Genomic DNA, 23,649 nt, shown 5'->3' with positions numbered 1-23,649 from the left:
TGCAAGAAGGTGCAAGGCGGTATGTTCGAAAGAGAGAGGCAGTGTGCAAGCAGAAGAGCGGAGGGGTGCTAGAAGGAGAAAAGCAGTGTGCAAGAAGGGGAGAGATGATGTGCAAGAAGGAGAGAGACGATGTGCAAGAAGGAGAGAGACTGTGCAAGAAGGTGATAGATGGTGTGCAAGAGTGAGAGAGCCTGTGTGCAAGAAGGAGGGAGGCTATGTGCGTAAAGGAGAGAGGCGGTGTTCAAGCAGGAGAGAGGCACTGTGCAAGAAAGAGAGAGGCACTGTGCAAGAAGGAGAGAGACAATGTGCAAGAAAGAGAGAGGCACTGTGCAAGAAGGAGTGAGACGTGTGCAAGAAGGATAGTGGCACTGTGCAAGAAGGAGAGAGACATAATGCAAGAAGTGGAGAGGCGTTTTGCAAGAAGGAGAGAGATGATGTGCAAGAAGGAGAGAGGCACTGTGCAAGAAAGAGAGATGCACTGTGCAAGAAGGTGCAAGGCGGTATGCTCGAAAGAGAGAGGCAGTGTGCAAGCAGAAGAGCAGAGGGGTGCTAGAAGGAGAAAAGCAGTGTGCAAGAAGGGGAGAGATGATGTGCAAGAAGGAGAGAGGCGATGTGCAAGAAGGAGAGAGACTGTGCAAGAAGGTGATAGATGGTGTGCAAGAGTGAGAGAGCCTGTGTGCAAGAAGGAGGGAGGCTATGTGCGTAAAGGAGAGAGGCGGTGTTCAAGCAGGAGAGAGGCGATATGCTAGGAGGAAAGAGGCAGCGTGCAAGAAGGAGCACAGCAGTATGCATGAAGGAGAGGGGAAGTGTGCAAGAAGGACAGAGGCAGTGTGCTAGAAGGAGAGAGACAGAGTCCAAGATGAAGAAAGACAGTATGTAAGAAGGAGAGAGGCCGTGTGCATGAAGGAAAGAGGCGGTGTGCAAGAAGGAGAGCAGCTGTTTGCATGAAGGAGAGAAGCAGTGTGCAAGCAGGAGAGAGGTGTGCAAAAAGGAGTGAGGCAGTGTGCTCGAAAGAGAGAGGAAGTGTGCAAGAAGGAGAGAGATGATGTGCAAGAAGGAGAGAGATGATGTGCAAGAAGGAGAGAGGCACTGTCGAAGAAGGAGAGGGACAATGTGCATAGAGGTGAGAGGCACTGTGCAAGAAGAAGAGAGACGTGTGCATGAAGAAGAGAGGGGTTGTGCTAGAAGGAGAGAGACAGGCTTAAAGAGAGAGGAGGTGTTTAGGAAGGAGAGAGGCAGTGTGCGAGAAGAAGAGAGATGGTGTTCCAGAGGAGACAGGCAGTATACAAGAAGGAGAGAGGAGGTGTACTAGAAGGAGAGAAGCCGTGTGCAAGAAGAGAGGGACTGTGCTAGAAGGAGAGAGACAGTCTTCAAGAAAGAGAGAGGAGGTGTTTAAGAAGGAGAGAGGCAGTGTGCTAGAAGCAGAGACGGTGTTGCAGAAGGAGAGAATCGGTGTGCAGGAAGAAGAGAGATGGTGTTCCAGAAGGAGAGAGGAGGTGTACTAGAAGGAGAGAGATGGTGTGCATGAAAGAGAAAGATGGTGTGCAAGAAGGAGAGAGATGTGTGCATGAACAAGAGAGAGACGCTGTGCAAGAAGGAGAGCTACAGTGTGCAAGAAAGAGAGAGGCAGTGTGCAAGAAAGAGAGAGGCAGTGTTGGAGAGGAGGTGTGCAAGAAGGAGAGAGACAGTGTGACGGGGCAGGAGATGTTCTATCGAGAGGAGTAGGGAAAGGAGGTAGATGAGAGAGGTGGTGTGGTTAGGAGGGGAGAGGCAGACTAGGCTGTGCGCCAGAAGGAGAGAGAGGCAGCCTGCGAGCGGAAGGCCGGGCAGAATGATTTAGAGGAGGCGTGAGGCAGAATCATTGGAGTAGATGAGAGCGCCTGTGTGCTGGAGGCACTAGAGAGAAGTGTGCAGGAGGCAGCGGAGGTGCAAGGTGCTACAGACAGACAAGGATGACGCCTAGGAGGAGGGGAGCGAGGCGGGGTAGAGTGAGAGGCGGCGTGATTGAAGTAGAGGGAGAACGGGGTGGACATTATTATAGGTGGAGGAGATGGGCAGTTGTTAAGGAGAAAGCATCGTACACCAGAGATAGTCAGTGTGCTGGGGGGATGAGGAGAGATGGAAGAATCAGAGTGAGAGCTGGGGGTGGAGAGCCATGGAGGCAGAGGAGACGGGCCGCTGCCCAGAGGTAGAACAGGATATATGAGAGAGGCATAATGTGCTACGAGGAGAGAGTCGGTGTGCCTGGACGAGGAAAGAAGTGGAGAGGTCCAGGGAGAGAGGAGACGGGCGGTAAAAGAGGTATAGGCAATGGGTAGTAAAAGAGGTATAGGCAATGGGCAGTACAAGAGATATAGGCAATGGGCAGTAAAAGAGGTATAGGCAATGGGTAGTAAAAGAGGTATAGGCAATGGGTAGTAAAAGAGGTATAGGCAATGGGCAGTACAAGAGATATAGGCAATGGTTAGTAAAAGAGGTATAGGCAATGGCTAGTAAAAGAGGTATAGGCAATGGGCAGTAAAAGAGGTAGAGGCAATGGGTAGTAAAAGAGGTTTAGGCAATGGCTAGTAAAAGAGGTAGAGGCAATGGGCAGTAAAAGAGGTAGAGGCAATGGGCAGTAAAAGAGGTAGAGGCAATGGGTAGTAAAAGAGTTAGAGGCAATGGGCAGTAAAAGAGGTATAGGCAATGGGCAGTAAAAGAGGTAGAGGCAATGGGTAGTAAAAGAGGTTTAGGCAATGGGTAGTAAAAGAGGTTTAGGCAATGGCTAGTAAAAGAGGTATAGGCAATGGCTAGTAAAAGAGGTATAGGCAATGGGCAGTAAAAGAGGTAGAGGCAATGGGTAGTAAAAGAGGTTTAGGCAATGGCTAGTAAAAGAGGTAGAGGCAATGGGCAGTAAAAGAGGTAGAGGCAATGGGTAGTAAAAGAGGTTTAGGCAATGGCTAGTAAAAGAGATATAGGCAATGGGCAGTAAAAGAGGTATAGGCAAAGGGCAGTAAAAGAGGTATAGGTAATTGGCAGTAAAAGAGGTATAGGCAATGGGCAGTAAAGGAGGTATAGGCAATGGGCAGTAAAAGAGGTATAGGTAATTGGCAGTAAAAGAGGTATAGGCAATGGGCAGTAAAAGAGGTATAAGCAATGGGTAGTAAAAGAGGTATAGGCAATGGGCAGTAAAAGAGGTATAGGTAATGGGTAGTAAAAGAGGTATAGGCAATGGGCAGTAAAAGAGGTATAGGCAATGGCTAGTAAAAGAAGTATAGGCAATGGCTAGTAAAAGAGGTATAGGCAATGGCTAGTAAAAGAAGTATAGGCAATGGCTAGTAAAAGAGGTATAGGCAATGGCTAGTAAAAGAGGTATAGGCAATGGGTAGTAAAAGAGGTATAGGCAATGGGTAGTAAAAGAAGTATAGGCAATGGGTAGTAAAAGAAGTATAAACAATGCTCAGTAAAAGAGGTGTAGGCAATGGCTAGTAAAAGAAGTATAGGCAATGGCTAGTAAAAGAGGTATAGGCAATGGGCAGTAAAAGAAGTATAGACAATGAGCAGTAAAAGAGGGATAGGCAATGGCTAGTAAAACAGGTATAGACTATGGGTAGTAAGGTACAGGTGATGGAACGTAAAAGAGGTATAAGAGATGGGAAGTTGCCTAGAGGTAGAACAGGATATATGAGGAGGGGTGATGTGCTAGGAGGAGAGAGTCAGTGTGTAAGGATGAGGAAAGACGTGAGAGAAGAGACTGACTGTAAAATAGGTATAGCAGATGGGCAGTAAAAGAGGCATAGGAGATGGGCAGTAAAAGAGGCATAGGAGATGGGCAGTAAAAGAGGCATAGGAGATGGCAGTAAAAGAGGCATAGGAGATGGACAGTAAAAGAGGCATAGGAGATGGCAGTAAAAGAGGCATAGGAGATGGACATTAAAAGAGGTATAGAAGGGCAGTAACAGAGGTACAGCAGACGGACAGTTGTTCGCGCCGAGCAGGAGACAGGAGTGCGTCAGGAGGGTGGAGAGGAGAGAGCCTGTTCTTGGGGAGGAGAGAGGGGAGCAGACATTGCGACAAAGGCTGATGGGGGAGGGGAGGGGGGATTAGAAGCAGGGTGTATGGGCAGTTGCCTAGAGCAGTGTTTCCCAAACTGTGGTCCGCGGACCCCCAGGGGTCCGTGACACATTCCCAGGGGGTCCGCAGGCAACAGTTTTAAAAGCACGGAAAGTTTCTTGTGTAATTAGCAGCTTCCCAGCAACAATAAAAGTGTCAAGATAAAGCCAGTGATTAATGTACATGCTGGAGCATGAGGAGAGTTTTGTTTAGTGGCAGCTTTGTCTTAACTAATGTAGCACAGAGGGTTAATGTGCCTACTGCAAAGAACGTGTAACATGCATTTTAAAAAGCAGCATTTCATGTGCATAGGTTCGTGGTTACTGCTTTTGTCACAGAGATTTTTTTGTTACTGTGCACTTCATAAGTGACAATCGTAATGTAGCAGAGGGACCTATAAACTGTCATCAAAGAGCAGCTTGCAAACTGCATGGTACCAGTTAGTAAGTTTTGTTTTTAACCAGGTATTCATTATCCTGATGCTGCTAAAAAGATGTATTTGGGTGGAAATACATTTTTAATGTTAAAGTCAGTGCCAGCCACTGTGCTATGTTCTGAATCCTGAGTTTGTGCTTTTCCAGACCAAGCCTATTTCGCGAGTCACAATTTGTTTGCGACTCGCTAAATAGGTTTTGCAACTTGCTATTTGGAAGGGGCATTCCCTTCCAAATAGCGAGTCTTAAAACCATGTACAAATGTTTTGCGGTCGCAAAACACTCGCAATTACCATTTACTTTAAGTAGAATGCATTCGCAAATGGGAAGGGTTCCCCAGGGGACCCCTTCCCCTTTGCAAATGCATGCAAAATTATTTTTTAACAGCATGCAGTGGTCCCAGGGACCTCTGCCTGCCCTTAGAAATTGAAACGAAAACGTTTTCTTTTTTTTTCTTTTTTTTAAATGCATGGTAAATGGGCTGCATTGTTTTTTAAACTGCTTTATTTAAAAGCAGTCCCAGACATGGTGGCCTGCAGAGCCCAGCAGGCACCATACCTAGGAGGGCTGGCATTCCCAATAGGCTCGCAAATTGCGAGAGGCTCATTAACATTAATGAACCTCGCAATTTGCGACCCCATTGGGAATCCGAAACAGTGTTAAACACACTGTTGTACATTTCGTTTAGCGACTCGCAATTTGCCACTCGCAATGTGTCACCAATTGCGAGGCGCTAAATGAAATTGTCGTACATCTGGCCCCAAAATCCTTAGGAGCAGATTTACAAGCCCCTTGCGCCTCTTTTACGCCGCCGTTGCGTCCCTTTCGTGATGCAGCGGTGGCGCAAAAGATGCGCCATGGTGCAGGATATTAACCACATGACGCATCTGGGAGATGCGTCACGTTGTAAAGCCCTGCGCCAGAAGGAGGCGTTCCGGCGCAGGAACGCCTCCTAAAAGTGGCTGAGTGAAATCTACAAGATTTGACGCAGCATTAACCAGATTCGCACCCCAGAGCATTGCTGGAGCTGTGTCGCACTTCGACGCAACTCCAGCAATGCGCCACCTTTACGGCACAGATGCGTCATGCATCTGTGCTTTTTTCCCCTATGAGGCGCAGCATTGTAAATGCGGCGCATCAATGGTGGCGGAGGCATGGCGCACAATAAGTGGCGCATCCCTGCTGATATGCATGGACGCGTCATCTATTGTAAATCTGCCCCTAAGTACTTTGAGTATTTGTTTAGTGTGCACACGTGTGTATTTTTTTCGAATTTCTGTTTTAATATTTTAAATTTAACTCATACAAATTGCTTGGGGGTCCCCGGCTTCCAGTGGTGACTCAATGGGGGTCCTCACGAGTCAAAAGTTTGGGAACCACTGGCCTAGAGGAACCTCTGAAGACGCAAGAGAAGGGTAGCGCGCTAGAAGCGACGAGAGGGGAGGGCTAGAGCGCGCGGAGGAAGCGGCTGGAGGGAGGCAGCCGATGGAGGGGGAGCGGAGATGTGATTACAATTTATAGCACAGATTGCGCCCGGCGCTCCTCGGGCTCGGATTGGTGCAGTGGGGCTCGAGATGGAAGATCTGCTTCCTGAGGGGGTTTTTCCTTCATCTGTTAATCTCTCTTCCTTCCCTGGCGCTGGGTAGGAACGCTGCACTGTAATTCTCCACGAGATGCCAGCTGTGCCAGGCAGCTGTTAGAGACGGAGCCTGATCCATCACCTGCCTCGGCCGACGGCGGGCACAGAGAGCAGACCGTGGCCATCTTCCCAGGGCCCCTCTCAGAGAGCAGATTGTGGGCATCAGAGCCTCCCCCCGCCCCAGAGACCCGGCTGCGGGCATCCCAGGGCCCCTCAGAGAGCGTGGGCTGTGGGCACCAACGGGGCCCTCACAGAGGGGAGGTCGTGGGCGTCTCAGATCCCGCCCTTCTCGGAGAGCAGGCTGTGGACATCTAAGGGCCCCTCATAGAAAGCAGAGTGTGGGCCTCCCAGGGCCCCTCTTCCCGAACACGGGCAGAGAGAGTAGTATTTGGGCATCTCAGGGAATCTCTTCCAACGGAGGGCACCGGGAGGAGGATGTGGGCTTCTCAAAGCCCTTCTAAGGGTGGAGCTGTGGGCATCTCTGGCCCCTCTCAGAGAGGTGGTTGTGGACTCTAAGGGACTCTTTTAGAGATTAGATTGTGAGCATCTTTGGGACCCTCTCAAAGGGCAGGTTGTGGACTTCTCAGGGCCCCACTCAGAGAGAAGACTGCGGGCATCTCAGCCAGGGGCGTAGCTTCAGGGGGTGCTTGGGTTTGGTATATCCTAAATACATGCATTTGTGGCTTGGAAGTTGGGTCTGAAGGCCCTGAGTCGGGTCTGCAATGTCTGTGTAGATTTTATTAAGCGGTGTCAGCTTGCTCAATTTTTGGACCAAGAACTTAAATACATGTTTAGTGACTGGCTTGCCAAAAAAAAAAAACTTAAATCGAAGTACTGCCTGATGGATGCAACTTTACAACTTTTGAGAATTCACAAACATTGACGGTAGTTGACTTGGAAAGCTGCTCCAGTCTCAGGTTTTCAGGCATACTACTGGCAACCAAACACCCAAATGGTGATGGGATGTATGCTTGCAAATAGTCTAAGCACTGGCAATTGCTCTGGGGTACCATTCCAAACTATCATTTTTCACTCACTGTGCCACTCTAGACAGAGGTCCTGATTTAGAGTTTGGCAGACGGACGGAGTTTGGCAGAGGTCCTGATTTAGAGTTCATGTCTGCCACCCTGATTTCACTCCACCAGCCATATTTAGAAATGTCTGCTGGCTTCGCTCTCATCTCTATATATTGGCAGGAACTGCCATCATAGCGGTTTGTGTCAATGTAGAAAAAATTAGATAGATGGCTCCGTTAAACATGACGCCTGGACGTCAAAGTTTTCCAGATTTTCTTTTTCAAGCAAAAACTTCCAAAGTCCAAAGAGGGAATTGTTTGTTGAAGGAAAAAATAGAAGGATCCACACACCATGGGAGTTTTCTCCCATGGTGTAGGGTCATTTTTCTTTTTTTACTATCCCTCACCGTCAGGATACACCCGTGGTGACAGACAGCACAAAAAAGCTATCTAGCTTCCACTCTAAATAGGGCGAATGGTTGGATGATTTACCTCCGATGGTGCCTAATCCATCGAGCCATCAGAGGAAGTTTTATACTGACACTGTAAATGTGACTCCATCAGCATAAAACTTGCAGTCTGCTCGACTAAATATTAGGTGGGCGGACCTTCAATTAGGCAGTGAGGGTACTTCACTTCTGTTCCAGCGGAGTACCTTTGCCAAACTCTAAATCAGCCTCAGAGGGCTACCTAATGCAAATCAGTGCTGAACATTTCTCCTCATGCAAATAGGCCATCCCAACCTTGGGCAATCCACCAATTTATTCTGTGGACCACTGCTTTTTTAGCTGGGAAATTTGAGATTTACACCCCCCTGAATCTCACTGTCTAAACCACACAACTGATTGTGATCTCTGCTTCCCTCTCCACTGCCCCCTTTTGAGCAGGTGGAGGACAGCTAAGGACCGGTATTAGAGAGGAGATTTGGGGCATTTTAGGGCCCCTCTCAAAGAGGAGACTGTGAGAATATACCCAACTCAGACAGCAGATTATGGACATCTAAGGGTTCCTCTGGGAGAGGAGGTTATGGGTTTTTCAGACCTCCTCGGAGAGCGGACTGCAGGCACCTCAGGATCCCTCTTAGAGAGGAGGCAGTGGGCATATAATCCCCGAGAGCAGACTGCGGACATCTAAAGGGTCCTCGCAAAGAGTAGATTGTAGGCATCTCAGTGCCCCTCTTAGAGAAGGGGCTGTGGACATTTCAGGACCCCTCTTCCCAAACTCTGGGAAAGAGAGTAGTCTTTGGGCATCTGAGGGACTCTCTCTTAAGTGGAGGGCATAAAGCCCCTCTCAGAGTGGAAGCTGTGGGCATCTCAGACCCCTCTCAGAGAAGATGCTGTGGTCATCTTGGGTCCTTTCCAAGAACGGATGTGGTGGGAATAACCGGACCATTCTCAGTCTGGTTATTTGTGGGCATCTCGAGGCCTCTCAGATAGGTGGCTGTGAGCATTTCAGGGATTCAATCTAAGCGGAGGGCACCAAGGAGAGGTCGTGGGCATTCAAGGGCTCCTCTCTTAGTGGAGGCTGTGGGCATCTATAGGCCTCTTTCACTTATCTTTAGAAACACCTTCATTTTTAAAGACAATGTGTAACAAATATGTAAAAATATGATAAAGACTCTTCAAAATTCCAGAAAGTGTATTTCATTAACATAAGGAAGCATTTCAAGCTAGTGAATCAGATTATATCACTGCATTGAAAGGCATTAATTAAAAGTGATAGCTCTCAAATATGAACTTGGAGACATTCACGTCTTCCGTACCCTGACTACAATGTCATTAGTGAACTAAGAGGCAAGTCAGTTGTCATGAGCCCTGTCTATGTGACCTAGGTTACAATTATACATGGAATATTATAGTTTGATAAGTTAAACATGAGGTTTTGTTCAGGGCACTTGCTGATCTCATGTATTTCAAAGCGCGCTCATATGCAATAATAAAGAAAAGGAGGCTAAGTGAAACAGAATAATTGCTTGGGATCATACAGTTTGGTCAAGTGGGGAAGCAAGGAATGATCCCAGGTTTTCTGGTTTTCTCTATGTTCAATTCCACTAATAGATGGGTATCTATTTCTCTCTCTTGTTTTACAACAAAAGTTAATACTTTGCCTTTAATTCTTGCCACATGAGGTTGGAGCGTGGAAGGCAGACAGAAGGGTTGGATCATTTTAAGCCTGATGATACACTTCAAGCTGAGCCAGAGCCAGGCATCTGGCTTGAGCTTCAATGTAGTCTTCAGTGGTTCACCCATCTCTAGGGGAGGCTCCTCCTAAATGGCGGAGGAGCGTTACCCCACCTGCTGTGAGCACAGCAGTCACACACTAATAAATTAAATGGCATAATATGCCATTTTATTTTGCCACCAGCTCGTGCTGTGTACAGCACGAGTGTGAGGTGGGGCGGGGGGCTGAATCCTGCTATTGCAGGATTACTGCAGCCCCTTTCAGTGCACTTGTCGGTTTTCCGGATGGCTACTTCCAGCCAGCCCGACAAGCTCACTGTACACCCTGCAATCCCCAGGCTGTGAAACAGCTGGGAGATTGCTGGCACAGGCCCCAGCCTCAAAATGAGTACTGATTAGCCTGCTCTCACCAATCCTGGATCTGCTCTCAGCAGGATTGGTCAGGAGTCACGTTCCGTTGGGCAGGAAGGGAAGTCCTTCCCTTTCCTACTTGTGGACGTCACACTACCATCGCCAGGAGTTCTGCACAGAGCGGGACCATCATTCAGGTGAGTTGGGCGCATGGCTTCCCTCCATATTTTTGTTTTGCCAGCCGCCGCTGCCCACCTCTCTCACCTAATGGTAATTAAGGTGACAAAGGCACAGAAAGTTTATAATTTGACTATCGTCAAACAATTTGGTGAAGCAGGAGTGCCATCACACAGTGCAGGACTCCTCGTTTCAAGATTGATAACATTCTCACGGCACCATATTTTAGAAAGTGAACTCTCAGACTGGGTTTTCTCTTTTCCTTGAGTAAAATAAAACGTTTGCTTGGTTACAGCCCTGTTTTCTTATCACATACTTGCTAACAGCGTTTAGTTTGACTTAAGTGTTTTCCTACCTGTGCTAAAAAAAGGAGCAGAGAAATATGTTCAGAAAATGATTACCCAAGAATGAGCAATTCCTCACAAGAGGAGGCCGATATTCATATATTGGTTCAATAGTTTCCATCTTGCTCATTACACCACGACTAGGGTGTGAGTAGTTTCGATGCTGAGACATAGAGATTATTCTCACAGAAGATATGCCACTGTACTGTGGAACTGCCCAGACCTTAAATACAGATTTCACAACAATCATATTTTTGGAAAGTGCTAAAGCCAGGATTAAATGTCGTTTCTTTTTTTTTTTTTTTATATTTTTTTATTAGGAGATAAGACATGTACAGAAGTCATACAAAAGCAAAAATAATAAACTTACATTTCAACCATTTCATAGGGCCCATTTTCCAAACGTATACTCCATCCAACCCCCCACCCACCCCACAGGGGTCCTTACAGGGCAAAAAGGACAATTATCACCAAGATCCATCAATTCAAATAGAATAAAAATATGTACTCACTTTACACGTATGGTTTAGTAAACTCTTAAGTGTTTACAAATGGGAAATATCTGTATTTAAGAGAAGAGGATATAGGGTTCGGAGGGAGGGTGAACAGATCTGGGGGCCCTTAACTAATTGGCTGAATTCAGAGCATTGATGTTTCTTTTTCCCCTGATAGTTTGAATTATGTATTTACATATTTATATTCTATTTGAATTGATAAATGTCAAGTTTCATAGTAGCATCAATAAACGTTCCAATTGTCCAACGCCTGTCACTGAAGATTGGGTGTTTGTGGCTGCCCCCATTAGTGATCTGTGCGCCATGTTGGAGGAAATTATGTCTTGAATTTTTACAATACTTGCTACTTTAACAGAGACAGTTTCTAAGCGCTTATTATGTTTACATATACACTAAAGGCCTAAGGAAATTGCGATGCCTAAGATTCTACTACTTTGCAATTCAATAATCAAGTTACTTTCTTTCTGCATTTGACTCGCCAAAGGTTGTGATAGGCTCCCCATGGTGTGCTAGAGTGATAACAGGTAATATACAGCATAACACACCATTGTTACATCTATGGATATTCTAGAGTCTAGGGACTTAATTTAGAGCGCAGCATGGAATGAAACCCTCAAAATAACTCCATGACTAACTGTGCGCAACATGTTCATTCTTTGCTTCCCCAATTCCACGGTTCACCACCCCTCAGCCCCCACCCTGCTGACATCAATGGGAGCCTTGGTCCCACCACAGACCGTACTTTTTGACCCTTGGGGAATTGGTTGCGATTACACGTGCTTTAGAGGGTCTCAAGACAGGGCTTTGTCATTATTTCATCAGGCAGGGCATTGTCATTATTTCATCAGGCGCACTGGCATGACACTGAGGCCCAGCTTTGAGGGTCACACTATACCCAAATTCTGGGAGTGTTTTATTACCCAAGCACAGGGCAGAGGACCCATTTTCTATGGCATTCTTGCTACACCACTGTATCAAGACTTAAATGTGGACTCTACACACCTTATTGCTATCCACAATAGGTAAAAAAGGCGGAACTGGGTTGAAAGATTTTCTGTGGACATATGTGAAGTGCCTTGAGGCTCCATCCTTCAGTAGGATCTGCACCACCAAGAGAACTTGGGATATCAGGGGTTTCAGAGTGACTAACTCCATGTACTGGATTGCGAAGTGCCCCTTGGTTCTACAGCAATTCTAGGTGCTGTCTATTAAGGAACCAGACAGACCGTATTGCAGTCCAATTCCAGCATACCTGGTGTTCTCAGTTTGTCAAGGCCAGGTCTGAGGTAGCTTCCCCTAGTAGCTGAATTCCCAGAAGGGTTTGTTGTGACTCAAAAGGTCTCACAGAGGCTAGCAGGTTCACACTGGTGCCACAGACACCCCGGTGCATGATTTCTTCTTTCATGAAGACTGCAAGCCCTGATGATAGCCCCACGCTGGTCAGCAGATCAGTGCTGGTGGCTGGAATAGTCTCACTAGAATCACTGGGCTGAAGACCGGTGGAAATAAGGTCCTGTTTAGTTAATTCAGGAGGACAGACTCAAAACCGCCTGAAACCCTTCCCACAAAACAACACCAGGAAATACAGAGGACTGCCTGATGGATCAGAAATAGTCACGTCTTGGTTTTAGACAAAGAACAGCCATCTCAAAGCAAACCCCTTTGGTCCATTTTCCTGCCTTTTTCAGATACAGGACCTGCTTTTGAAATAATTGTGACAAAGTCATCTCCTATGTTAGACCCGGCTTCCTGGGTACCAGGGTACTCAGGGGTAACTGTGCTCCAATCGCATCAACTGGAGTGTTCCCTCACTGGTGTCCTGGGGCCTCAGTACTAGTGGTCCCAAAAATGGATAACCAAGTTCTCCTCTCCAACACTTGACTCTCTAAGTTTAAGCGAGACAGAGCAGTCCATGGCTTACTCAAGGAGGTGAGGTGGGGTTCGACATTCAGAATACAGCGCACACCCTACTACCGGCTGATAAACTCAATGTCCAGACAGTGCTTTACTTTTTATAAAAGAAAAGTACTTTAATACACACAAGATAATTATACTACACATAAAACTAGGATAAACAGTGAAAACTGGATGTCTCTACAACCCTCTGGGCCAGAGTTCTGACCCCAAACAGTATAATAGCGCATATACGCCAAGCACTATAAAAACACAGTTAACCTGAAAACACACAATTAGCATTGCATATTACAGACCATGTTTCACAGGGCTGCTCTCATTCGCTAGAGCCTTGATACCAGTCTTTGGATTGAAAGGAGATAGTTTCAGCATATGATGTGAAGTCAAATGTTCTTGATCAGCCCCATACCCCCCACCCAAAGCAACAGAAATGCCCTCCCGTCCTGAGTGAGGACACTGCTCTAGTGGTGTCAGAGATCTGACCACAGGTGCCTGATGTCTTGGCACGGTATACACCCGTTACGACGCAACTTTTACTCCGCACTACCATTACAACGCGGGCATTACAACGCATGACATTACAACGCATTGCGCTGGGGGGCGCTCTAGGATAAGAGGTAAGTTTAATTTACTATCCAACACCTTCCCTAGGGTCCACGGGGACTGGAGTTAGAATAGTAAATTATACTTACCACTATCCAGCACCCCAAAGCGCTATGCGTTGTAACGGTATTCGTTGTAAATACCGCGTTGTAATGGTATGCGGAGTAAAAGTATGCGTTGTAACGTCATACATCCCTTGGCACAGTTTACTGGAGTCCCACGAGTCCAGTAGCCACTGGCTAGTTGCAGGAGGGTAGTGGCTGGACAGAGTGCCAGTTTACCCTGATACCTCCAGAGATCACAAAAAGAAAGGTTAGGGCCTTTTTCACTGGCCTCTATTCCCAGCTACTTCTTGTACAAAGCTCCCACAGCGCACGGGGGGGAGCTTAGAGGGGATTTGATTTCACCTTCAAGGACTGGAATAAAGCTTCCCCCTCTCTGGCTCCCTTGATGTGCTGCAAGCTTCCTTTCCACACCAGCTTCCTTGATGTGCCGCAAGCTTCCTTTCCACACAGGCCTCCTTTATGTGCCGCAAGCTTCCTTTCCACACCAATTCCCTTGATGTGCCGCAAGCTTCCTGTCCACACCAGCCTCCTTTATGTGCCGCAAGCTTCCTTTCCACACCAATTCCCTTGATGTGCTGTAAGCTTCCTTTCCACACCTTGGGCAGCTGTCTGCAATTTCCTTTTTCAAAAGCACACGCTATACAGAAACAGCTGGTCTTCTCCCATGCTGCTGATGCCCTGGATTCTCATTGAACTCTTGGCAGCAGACTCCATCCGTCATAGAGAAAACTTCCTTAAGTTCCAGACGCAATGAGCAAGAATCTTATCTCTTGCCTTCACACTGCGTCTCCATGCCAGGCTATCTTCGGCCGGACATGGTGTGGCCACCTCTTCCATCATAAAACCAGTCTTGAACAACAGCTGACCACTCAGGCCAGACATTTATCACCTATGATTGATAGGCTCATCCAATCAGAGGGTCTGCTGATTTTGCATCCTTAATACACCTCCAATCACATGGCATGTTCAATGCATGGCTAAAGCATGCACCGTTACCCTCCATGTTTCCTGCTACCAGCCTGTGTAATTCCCTAAAGAGGAATTTTAATTAACTCCAGACCAGTGGGGGAGGGTCCTCTTAGCAGGGTTGGTGCAGCTAAACCCAGATAAGAGCTGAGTGTCTACCCCAGCCCACCAGGCCTTTCTAAGGAAATGGGGAGGGGCACGGGGGAGCTGGGATGTCCAGCAGAAAAGCTAGCATTTCTGGCTCAGCTCACCATTCTTCTCCAGAACACCCACGAGCTCTCAAACACACGTCGGGGAGACAAAGGCAACAGGACCACAGGCATGGCAGACTGCACAGACTTGGTCAGGAGGGTGGCTAGGGACTCACCCCTCCTGACTATAAATGTATTGCTGCCAACACTGTCAGTCTACCACAGCCCGGATAGAGAGGGAGGTAGCCACTCTCTAAAAAATAGGGGTGCACTAGGCACGCCCCCTCGACCTCAGAGCCAAGCTCTAGGGTTTCAATCCACGTAAACAGGGAGACCCTCATTGAACATGTATGATTGTCATGCTCACTGAGGTAGGGATATAGAAACCATACAGTAGCTTTTGAGTGACTTGCCTGGAGATTAGCATAAGACAGGGGAAGCACTCTCTCTAGAGACATGCAGGAGACTTCCCGTCACAACATCCTATATTTTGTAACCTTTGATACACTCTCTTTCCTTACCCTGGGCACATCTCGCAGAATTAAAATAGTTTTTAGTGTTTTTACCCCATAGACCAATCTTTTCTGGGTAACTGCAGGACAGCCCACACTTCACTTGCTCTGTGGGTTGAGATACTGCCCTCACAACACACCTAATAGTGTAGCACAGCTGAGCTGTGGGGACAACTGTGCGGTTTAGTGTGGTTATTGGGGATGATGTTAACAGTTCTACTGTGGGTGGTGAGTGCTGCATCTTTTGCTGCGACGGCTGGTCAAGAAACGCTTTGGTCAGAGTTCTGAGCACGGGTTGGACAAGTTAGTGCTGTGGCTGTTTGACTAGTGCCTGAGCTTCAGCTGTGACTGATTGTTGTAGCAAATCTTAGTTTGGGGCTAGTGTAGTGGCTTCGACTGTGAGTTATTGTGGTGGCAGACGTTGGTAATAGGCTATTGTAGGAACCTCCTGTGGCTACCTGGTGTAGATTCATTGCCTCCTGGGGATGTGGTAGGTGCACTGTGTGTAGAATGGATGGTAAGACATCTCTCAGTGACTTTATGTTATTTTCTTTCTTGCAAGATTTGTACCAGTTCTCAGTGACAGAAACGGCCTCCCCAGGCTCCCTGATCGGCCGCCTCCGGGCCCATGATCCCGACATAGGGGAGAACGCTATGATGGCCTACACCATCCTGGACGAGGAGGGGGCCGAAGCCTTTACAATAAACACCGACTCCCAAGGACAGGACGGCATACTCACAGTGCGAAAGGTGAGACAACATTCACTGGGGTTGGGCAGGGGAGGTTGGGATTAGCATGGAATGGTGTAGGACTATTTGCTGTGGGGAAGCTTGAGCAATTAGTGAAGTAGAGATGATGTAGTGTGACTGCAGGGGATGGTGTGGGAGTGCTGGCGGCTGGGCTCGAGGGGGTGCAGGTTATGGTGTGGGAGTGCTGGCAGCTTGACTCGAAGGGTCTGCAGGGGATGATGTGGCAGTGCTGGCGGCTGGGCTCGAGGGGGTGCAGGTTATGGTGTGGGAGTGCTGGCGGCTGAGCTCAGGGGTGCAGCGAATGGTGTGGGAGTGCTGGCGGCTGGGCTCGAGGGGGTGCAGGTTATGGTGTGGAGTGCTGGCGGCTGAGCTCAGGGGTGCAGCGAATGGTGTGGGAGTGCTGGCGGCTGAGCTCAGGGGTGCAGCGAATGGTGTGGGAGTGCTGGTGGCTTGGCTCGAGGGGGCTGCATTGAATGGTGTGGGAGTGCTGGCGGCTTGGCTCGAGGGGGCTGCATTGAATGGTGTGGGAGTGCTGTTGGCTGGGCTCGGGGGGTGCAGCGAATGGTGTGGGAGTACTGGCAGCTTGGCTCGAGGGGGCTGCATTGAATGATGTGGCAGTGCTGGCAGCATGGCTAGAGGTGACTGCAGAGAATGGTGTAGGAGTGCTGGCTGCTGGGATCGAGGGGTCTGCATGGAATGATATGGGAGTGCTGGCTGTTAGCATCGCAGGGTCTGCATGGAATGGTGTGGGAGCTTGAGGGGGCTGCAGGGAATGGTGTGGGAGTTCTAGCTCCTGGGGTCGAAGGGACTGCAGGGAATTTTATGGGAGTCCTTGGGTCGAAGTCGCAGCAGGTAACGGGGTTGGTGGTGCTAGCTCCTGGGGTCAAAGGGGCTGCAGAGGATAGTGTGAAAGTGCTGGGTGCTGGGGTTGAAGGGGCTGCAGGGAATGGTGTGGTAGTGCTTGCTTTGGGGGAGCTGGGGGGAAGAGAATGTGGCATAATGGCAAGAGCTGCGACGGCTTAACTGTGAGCCTGGGAAAATCACTTAATCTCTCTGTGCCCAAAGAATGAACGTATCCTTGTGTATTGTTACTGGTGTTCATGTAAAGCGTTCCAATACCTTTGGGTCAAGTTTGTGCTATATAAAACTGCAACAAAAATACCCTAGATACACTGGCTATGGCTGTCAGGGAGCTGAAAGCAACGGCTCATGGTCGCTGCTTGTGTGGGAGCTGTACAGAAGGGTACAGGAGCACTGTTTGTGAGGGAGCTGTGGAGAACCATGTAGGCTAGGTAGATGCTACAGAACCGCAGGGAATGATGGAGGAGCAATGTCTCTGGACTGTGAAAAATGGCACAGGAGTGGTGTCCACGGAGGGGTTGTGGGACATGTTGGAAGGAGCCTCAGGCAAGCCTCTGTAAGGCCACGGGTGACGGAATCAACTGTCCTCTGTAGCTATGTTTGTGCTCTACAAACACCCCATGCATACATAAGAGTGGGAATTCATCGGAGTGGAGCCTGAGGATCCCACCCTCACTCAAAGATTGAGCAGGGCTTTGAGGGGCAGCCCCTGGCACATGCCAGTGTCTTTCCGCAGATGTTTATTAGCCTTTTTTATCCTGAACAGTTTGCTTGTCTCCTTCTTATGAATTGTTTGCTTCCAGCAAGAGTGAGTGTTTGCATCCTCTGGGTAGCATCTTTTGATACATGAATGGCATAAAACTGGAGTGGTGGTAATTTCTGATTCATTTTGGGGCAAAGTCTCTGAGTAGGCCCAAGTGAAATTCATTACACCAGCTTAATATCGCATTATTTTGCATTTCCCTTGTTTATGCAGATTATTTTAAATTACACCTTTATGCCCCATGTCATAATTATGGTGTGCATGAGCAAAGTTTTTGTGAATCAATCAATCAATCAATCAATCAATCAATCAGCATTTGTAGAGCACAGCACTGTCACCCCTGGGGGTATCTGGGTGCTGAGGTGCATGGTCTCCGTCTAGCCAGCAACACAGGAATAACACAAATGACCCAAACACGAAGTGCTGTTGTTCAGGACATTTGTTTTTGTCCAATTCTGTAGCACAACATGTGTCCATGTGTCCAAAATGGACACGAGGGCACATTTCTTACTAAAATATAATGCTGAGTGCCATGTCTGCATTTCATGTAATTTCACATAATTTAGTGGACTTTTAAGTAATAACGCAAAAGCAAAATATGAGAATTTTGTCCACCCCATCTCTGAGGAGCCAGCTCCCTAGTCTAATGCAGAGTCCATTCTGAACTGCAGTGTAGCAGAGATGCTCAGGTTTTACTACTAACTCATAAACTTCTTTCCTGCCAAATTACAGGGGTTAGACAAGCATTGACAAAGTCAAAAGGTCTCGCTGAAGCAAGACATTTTGGCTTTGCAAATATGTTTCAGCTATGTTGTACACCAGCGTGGCTGCTGATCAGCATGCTTAAAAGTAAGTGGGGTAAAGGAGAGTGAAGTGGAATGTCAAAGTGGAGCAGAGTGGAGTGCAATGGGATGGTGTAGAGAGAGATGTGGAGTGGTGTGGAGTGGTGTAGTGTGGTGTAGAGCGGTGCAGAGTTGAGTGTGGTGGTGTAAAGTATTGTGGAGTGTATTGGAGGGAGTATAGTGTGATTGAGTGGAAGAGTAGAGAAGAGTTGAGTGAAGTAGAGTTGAGTGGCATAGAGTGGAGTAGCATGTCAGAGTGGAGTTGACTGTTGTAGAGTGAAGCGGCATAGAGTGTCGGGGAGTGGTGTAGAGCAGAGTGGAGTGGCATAGAGGGTATTGCTTTTAGTCGAGTAGAGTGTTGTAGAGTAGTGTGATGTAGAGAGGAGTAAATTATTAAAGATTGGAGTAGTGTAGGAGAGTGGTGTGGCATAATATGAAGTAGAGTCTTGTAGAGCCGAATGGTGTAGAGTAGAGTGAAGTGGCACAGAGTGCCAGAGTGGAGTGGCATACAGTGGAGTGGAGTAGAGGGGAGTATCGTCTCATAGAATAGAGTGGAGTATAGTGGCATGGAGTAGCATAGAGGTAGTTTCAAAGGTTTTTGTGGAGTGTAGTAGTGTTGTAGAGTGGTATAGAGTGTAATACAGTTTAATCGAGTAGAGCATCATCGAGTGGAGTATCGTGGAGTGGAGTGTCAACGAGTAGCATAGAATGAAGAGGCATATTGTTCTGTAGTGCAGAGTTGATTGCCGTCGAGTGAATTGGCTTTGAGTAAAGTGGCGTAGAGTCCATTGGTGCAGAGACGTAGAGTAGAGTGGTGCAGAGTAGATTGCAGTGTCATAGAGCGAAATGGCGTAGAGTGGAGTGGTGCAGAGTGGATTAGATTAGTGTAGTGCAGTGGTACATAGTAAAGTGGTGTAAAGTGCACTGGCTTAGAGTACAGTTGTGAAGACTAGAGCGGCGTAGAGTGAGGTGGCATAGAGTGCAGTGTCATTGAGAGCAATTGTGAACAGTAGATTTGATTGATGTAGAATGGATTGGTGTAGAGTGTAGTGGCATAGAGTATAGTGGCGTAGAGTGCATTGGCAAAGAGTTCATTGTTGTAGAGTGCATTGGCATAGAGAGAAGTAGAGTTCAGTGGCAGAGAGTACAGTGTCTCAGAGTACAGTGTTGTAGAGTGCAATGGTGTAGAGTAGAGTGGCATTGAGTGCATTGGTGTAGAGTGCAGTGGCATAGAGTGGTGCAGAGCAAAATGGCATAGAGTGCAATGGTGTAGAGTGCAGTGGCATAGAGTGTAGCAGAGTGGACTACAGTGGTGCACAGTGCAGTGGAGCAGAGTAGATTGGCATAGAGTTTAGTGGCGTAGATTGTGTTGGTTTAGAGTAAAGTGGAGTAGAGTGCACTGGCATAGATTGCATTTATGTTGAGTGCAATGATGAAGAGTGCAGTGGCATAGAATGCAGAGGCTTAGGATTAAGTGACGTAGAGTGCAGTGGGGTAGAATGCAGTGGGATAGAGTGGAATGGTACAGTGTAGATTGCAGTGGTGTATAGTGAAGTGGTGTAGAGCGGGATTACACAGAGTGGTATCGAGAGGCTTAGAGTACATTTTCTCAGAGTGGAGTGAAGTGGTGTAGAGTGCAGTGGCATAGAGTAGAGTGTCATAGGTGCAGTGGTGCAGAGTATATTAGAGTGGCTTGGCGTAGAGTGCAGTGGCTAAGAAGGCAGTGGTGCATAGTAGAGTAGTGTGGGTCAGAGTGCACTGGAGTAGAGTGGTGTAGAGAAGTAAGGCATTGAGTAAAGTGCCATAGAGTGGAGTGGTGCAGAGAAAAAATGCAGTGACGCAGTGTGAAGTGGATTGGAGTGGCTTCGTTTGGTGTGGAGCAGAGTATAGTGCAGTGACTCAATGTGGAGTTGCATGGAGTGGAGTGGGGCAGTGTGGAGTGGTGCAAAGTAGAGTGCAGTCTCATGCTGTGTTGGAGAGTAGAGTGGAGTGGGGTAAAGTGGCATATGCATGCTGAGGTAGCGCACTGCCATTACAGACAACACATTTTCAATCGAAATGACAATTACATTTGCACAGACATACATACAGACAGACATACAATTTTGCTGATAAATGTATACAGCTCACAAACAAGTGTATTGATTTTTTTAAAACAATTTTTATTTGAGTAGGTAAAAAGCAGGACTTACAATTCAAATGACAGAGCAACATCAAACAAAGCAAAAAGAGGAATAATAATCTAACATACCTCAGACAGAAAACATCTCCAATAGCTTCAAAAATATGCTGAGTGCCAAAAATGCAATACTAATAACTCCAAAAAAGTGCATCATGACAAGTACCGAATATAAAATACAATTTTTCAACCATTCATCATACGCTAATATTTTCAAATATTTTCACTTTTTTTTCTTGATATCAAGCTACACGAATCAGTAAATTACAAGCATCTCTTCTCTAATCTCAAATAGCAGCTGGAATATAATAAATGTAAATATTCAATAATGACAATTCAGAGAAAATGGTTCATGCAACAGGAAGTTGAAAGTGTAAAGTGCAATTTTACAGCCATACATCCTGAAGTACAATGTTCACATTTGCTTCTTGATAGTAGTAGAGAATAACAGATTTAATAATAGATTTCAAACACCTCCAATCTCAGCTCGAACAGCAGCCAGACAGTAAAGAATGTAAAATACAATACTACAACTACCAAGAAAAAATGACCTAATAAAAAGTGCAATGTATAATTTTTGATCATTCAACATACCATACTATTTTCCTATTTCATTCTGAACAGGAACACAAAATATAGATTTCCAACGACCTTGCGTAATTGCTAATAGCATTACCTTTAAGAAATGGAGTTTTACAACTATCCATTAAGAAAAGAATACTGAGCATCTTGCGCTTAATAATAAACGTGATCTGTATTTAACTTCCGAGAAGCAGAGAGAGTGAAATTCAATTTGCTGCCATTAATGAAGAAAACTGATCATTATCCCCTTAAATCTGAGTATTGCGCCGATACGTTTAGCATCTGCCTCCTTGAACGCATACGTCCTAGACATCTTACTAAACCATAGCTGTACAGATGGTATCCTATCCGATCTCCACTTCTGAAGGATCAGAGATCTGGCTACCGCTATTGCAATTGAGATTAAAAATTGATGATATTTCTTCAGATGATATAGCCCATACAAGGAACCAAATAGCATCAGTCTGAGTAAATGGCGCAATTAACATAGACAGCAATTGATTGATAACCTTAAGCACATCCTCCCAGAATTATTGCAAATGAAAGCAGTGAAAAAAGATATGACTCTGGCCTCCTGCTCCCCTAGCTTGGCACCTCAAACATTGATATGAAAGCAGTGAAAACATCTTATGTAAACTTATAGCTTTATAGTAAGTCAACCCTCTTGATAAAAAATCCATCCTTTTGTAATTGGCTGCTCTTAGAGCTCTGTATCCCAATTCATTTAAAAACTGCCATTCTTTGATATTCAATCTACAACCTGTTTCTATTTCTATCTAACAAGAATCAATCTATCTCTTCTGTTCAATAGTATGACATAAAAGACGATACCAGCTACCCACTACCAGCAACGCATTCTCATGTATGTGCAAAGGTATCATTGTCATCGAAGCACTCAACAGTCCCGATTAATCTCTTAAAAAATGAGATAGTAGATTAAAACTAAGACAATGGGCTGCATTTCAGTGCTTAATTTGAGTCGGTGGTTTCCGGTACTCAGCACCTGCATCTAATTGTGAGCACGGGAACTCTGCACATGATGGCGCTGGTTGTCTAATTGACAAATGAGCACAAGAACAGTTGTTTATTAACTGAATATATGTTAACAAATAGTAATACCTGCCACCCAAGCCATTCATATGGCTTTAGGGTGCTGGAATAGTATGAATTGTCACACTTGTAGGAGGAATGTGATGGCTAGTAGTTGTCACTGACCATGCTAGCATTGGCTGTGCCACTTATTGTTTGACAAATTAGGCACTACTGCATTCTATCTACCAAACCACTGTTCAAACAAATCCCAAGTAATTGTATTTGTAAGCTTATAGAATTCACCTAATCGTTCAAATCCTAGATAACTTTATACATGTAAAATCCCTTGGGAAAGCAGTAACCCCCAATTCTCACAATCTGAAATTCTGAGAATACGTGATATCCTGGAATGTTATGTGCTTTAAAAAATAATTGGATATGGGATAGTAAGTCGGCTATTGTCTTAGACCTTGTTTTTTTCAGTAATTTGGAAGATCGAAGGAAAACAGGTAGATTGTTTGTACATTCAGTTAGCATTGAATTAAGTATAAAAGTATCACATTTTGAAGGTGACACAGCTAGCTGAACAATCAAATTAGCCACCACAGCCTGATAGTATGTTGCAAAATGCAGGAGTGATAAGTTCCCTTGGGTTGTATCTAATTGAAGTTGCATGTATTTTAAGAGGAAGATTAATAAACAAAAATAAGGGTAAAATGGACATTTTAATCACTGGTACCTGTCCAATTAGCGACAGAAGAAGCAAGGTCCAGTTATATAACAGATGTTTTAATTTTCGAGAGTATTGCCATAATTTAGCGAGAATAATTTATCATAACTGTTCTCCACATATATTCCCAAATCTCTAATAGGCCGAGACGATATCCATTGCATAGACAACAGGAGCTGCAATAAAGTTGCATTAAACAGCAGCATTTTGGTTTTAGCTTGGTTTAATCTATATCCCCCTATCTGTGTAAAAGCCTGTATTTCTTTCAATAGGTTCAGAATATTTATTCGATCAGCTTTCAGGTACAAAATTATGTCATCTGCAAATAATTCTATCCGAGCCATCCCATTTAGAGAGGATAAAACCTGGGGATTTTTACGGATTTTAATTGCAAGGGGTTCAATAAACAAGGAGAACAGGAGAGGGGACCGCGGGCATCCCTACCTAGTCCCTTGTCTGATCCGTATCACCCTGTCTCTTCTTATTTATAATGATTTTAGCCCCTGATCTTACATAGAGCTCCTGTAGCATTTTGACAAATTGGGAGGTAAACCCACATTTATGCAATATAAAGAATAACGCCTACCAGTCAACACAGTCAAAGGCTTTTTCCGCATCTAACATCAATATAGCTGCCTTGACCTTGCTGACTGACAGGTCATCAATGGCCTGCGTTAAAAAGTATGCATTAGCAGCCATTAATCTTTGTGGTAGAAAGACCCTTCGATCTCTATGAGCCACCTGTTAAGAACACGGGGCCAAAATTGAGGCCCACATTTTCATGAATAATTTATAATCTACGTTCAATAGACTGATAGGGTGGTATGCATTAGGATCCCTTGGGTCCTTATACTTCTTTTTAAAAACTTACCGCTACAGCTTCTTTAAACTTTTTAGATATAACAGTCCCCC

The 23,649-nt window shown here is 46.1% G+C and overlaps 1 protein-coding gene across 1 annotated transcript in view; it reads left to right on the top strand.

Annotated features, from left to right (window-relative positions):
- CDH24 (cadherin 24) overlaps positions 1-23,649 on the top strand; it is a 799,438-nt gene that overhangs the window by 569,622 nt on the left and 206,167 nt on the right. The window contains exon 8 of the mRNA XM_078644893.1: positions 15,561-15,748. Within this exon, the coding sequence (XP_078501019.1) occupies positions 15,561-15,748 (188 nt within the window). The remainder of the gene's footprint in view (positions 1-15,560; positions 15,749-23,649) is intronic.

Source organism: Lissotriton helveticus, chromosome 5_1, assembly GCF_964261635.1.
Source record: "Lissotriton helveticus chromosome 5_1, aLisHel1.1, whole genome shotgun sequence".
NCBI classification, from domain to species: domain Eukaryota; kingdom Metazoa; phylum Chordata; class Amphibia; order Caudata; family Salamandridae; genus Lissotriton; species Lissotriton helveticus.
This window is presented reverse-complemented; position numbering and strand designations above follow the sequence as displayed.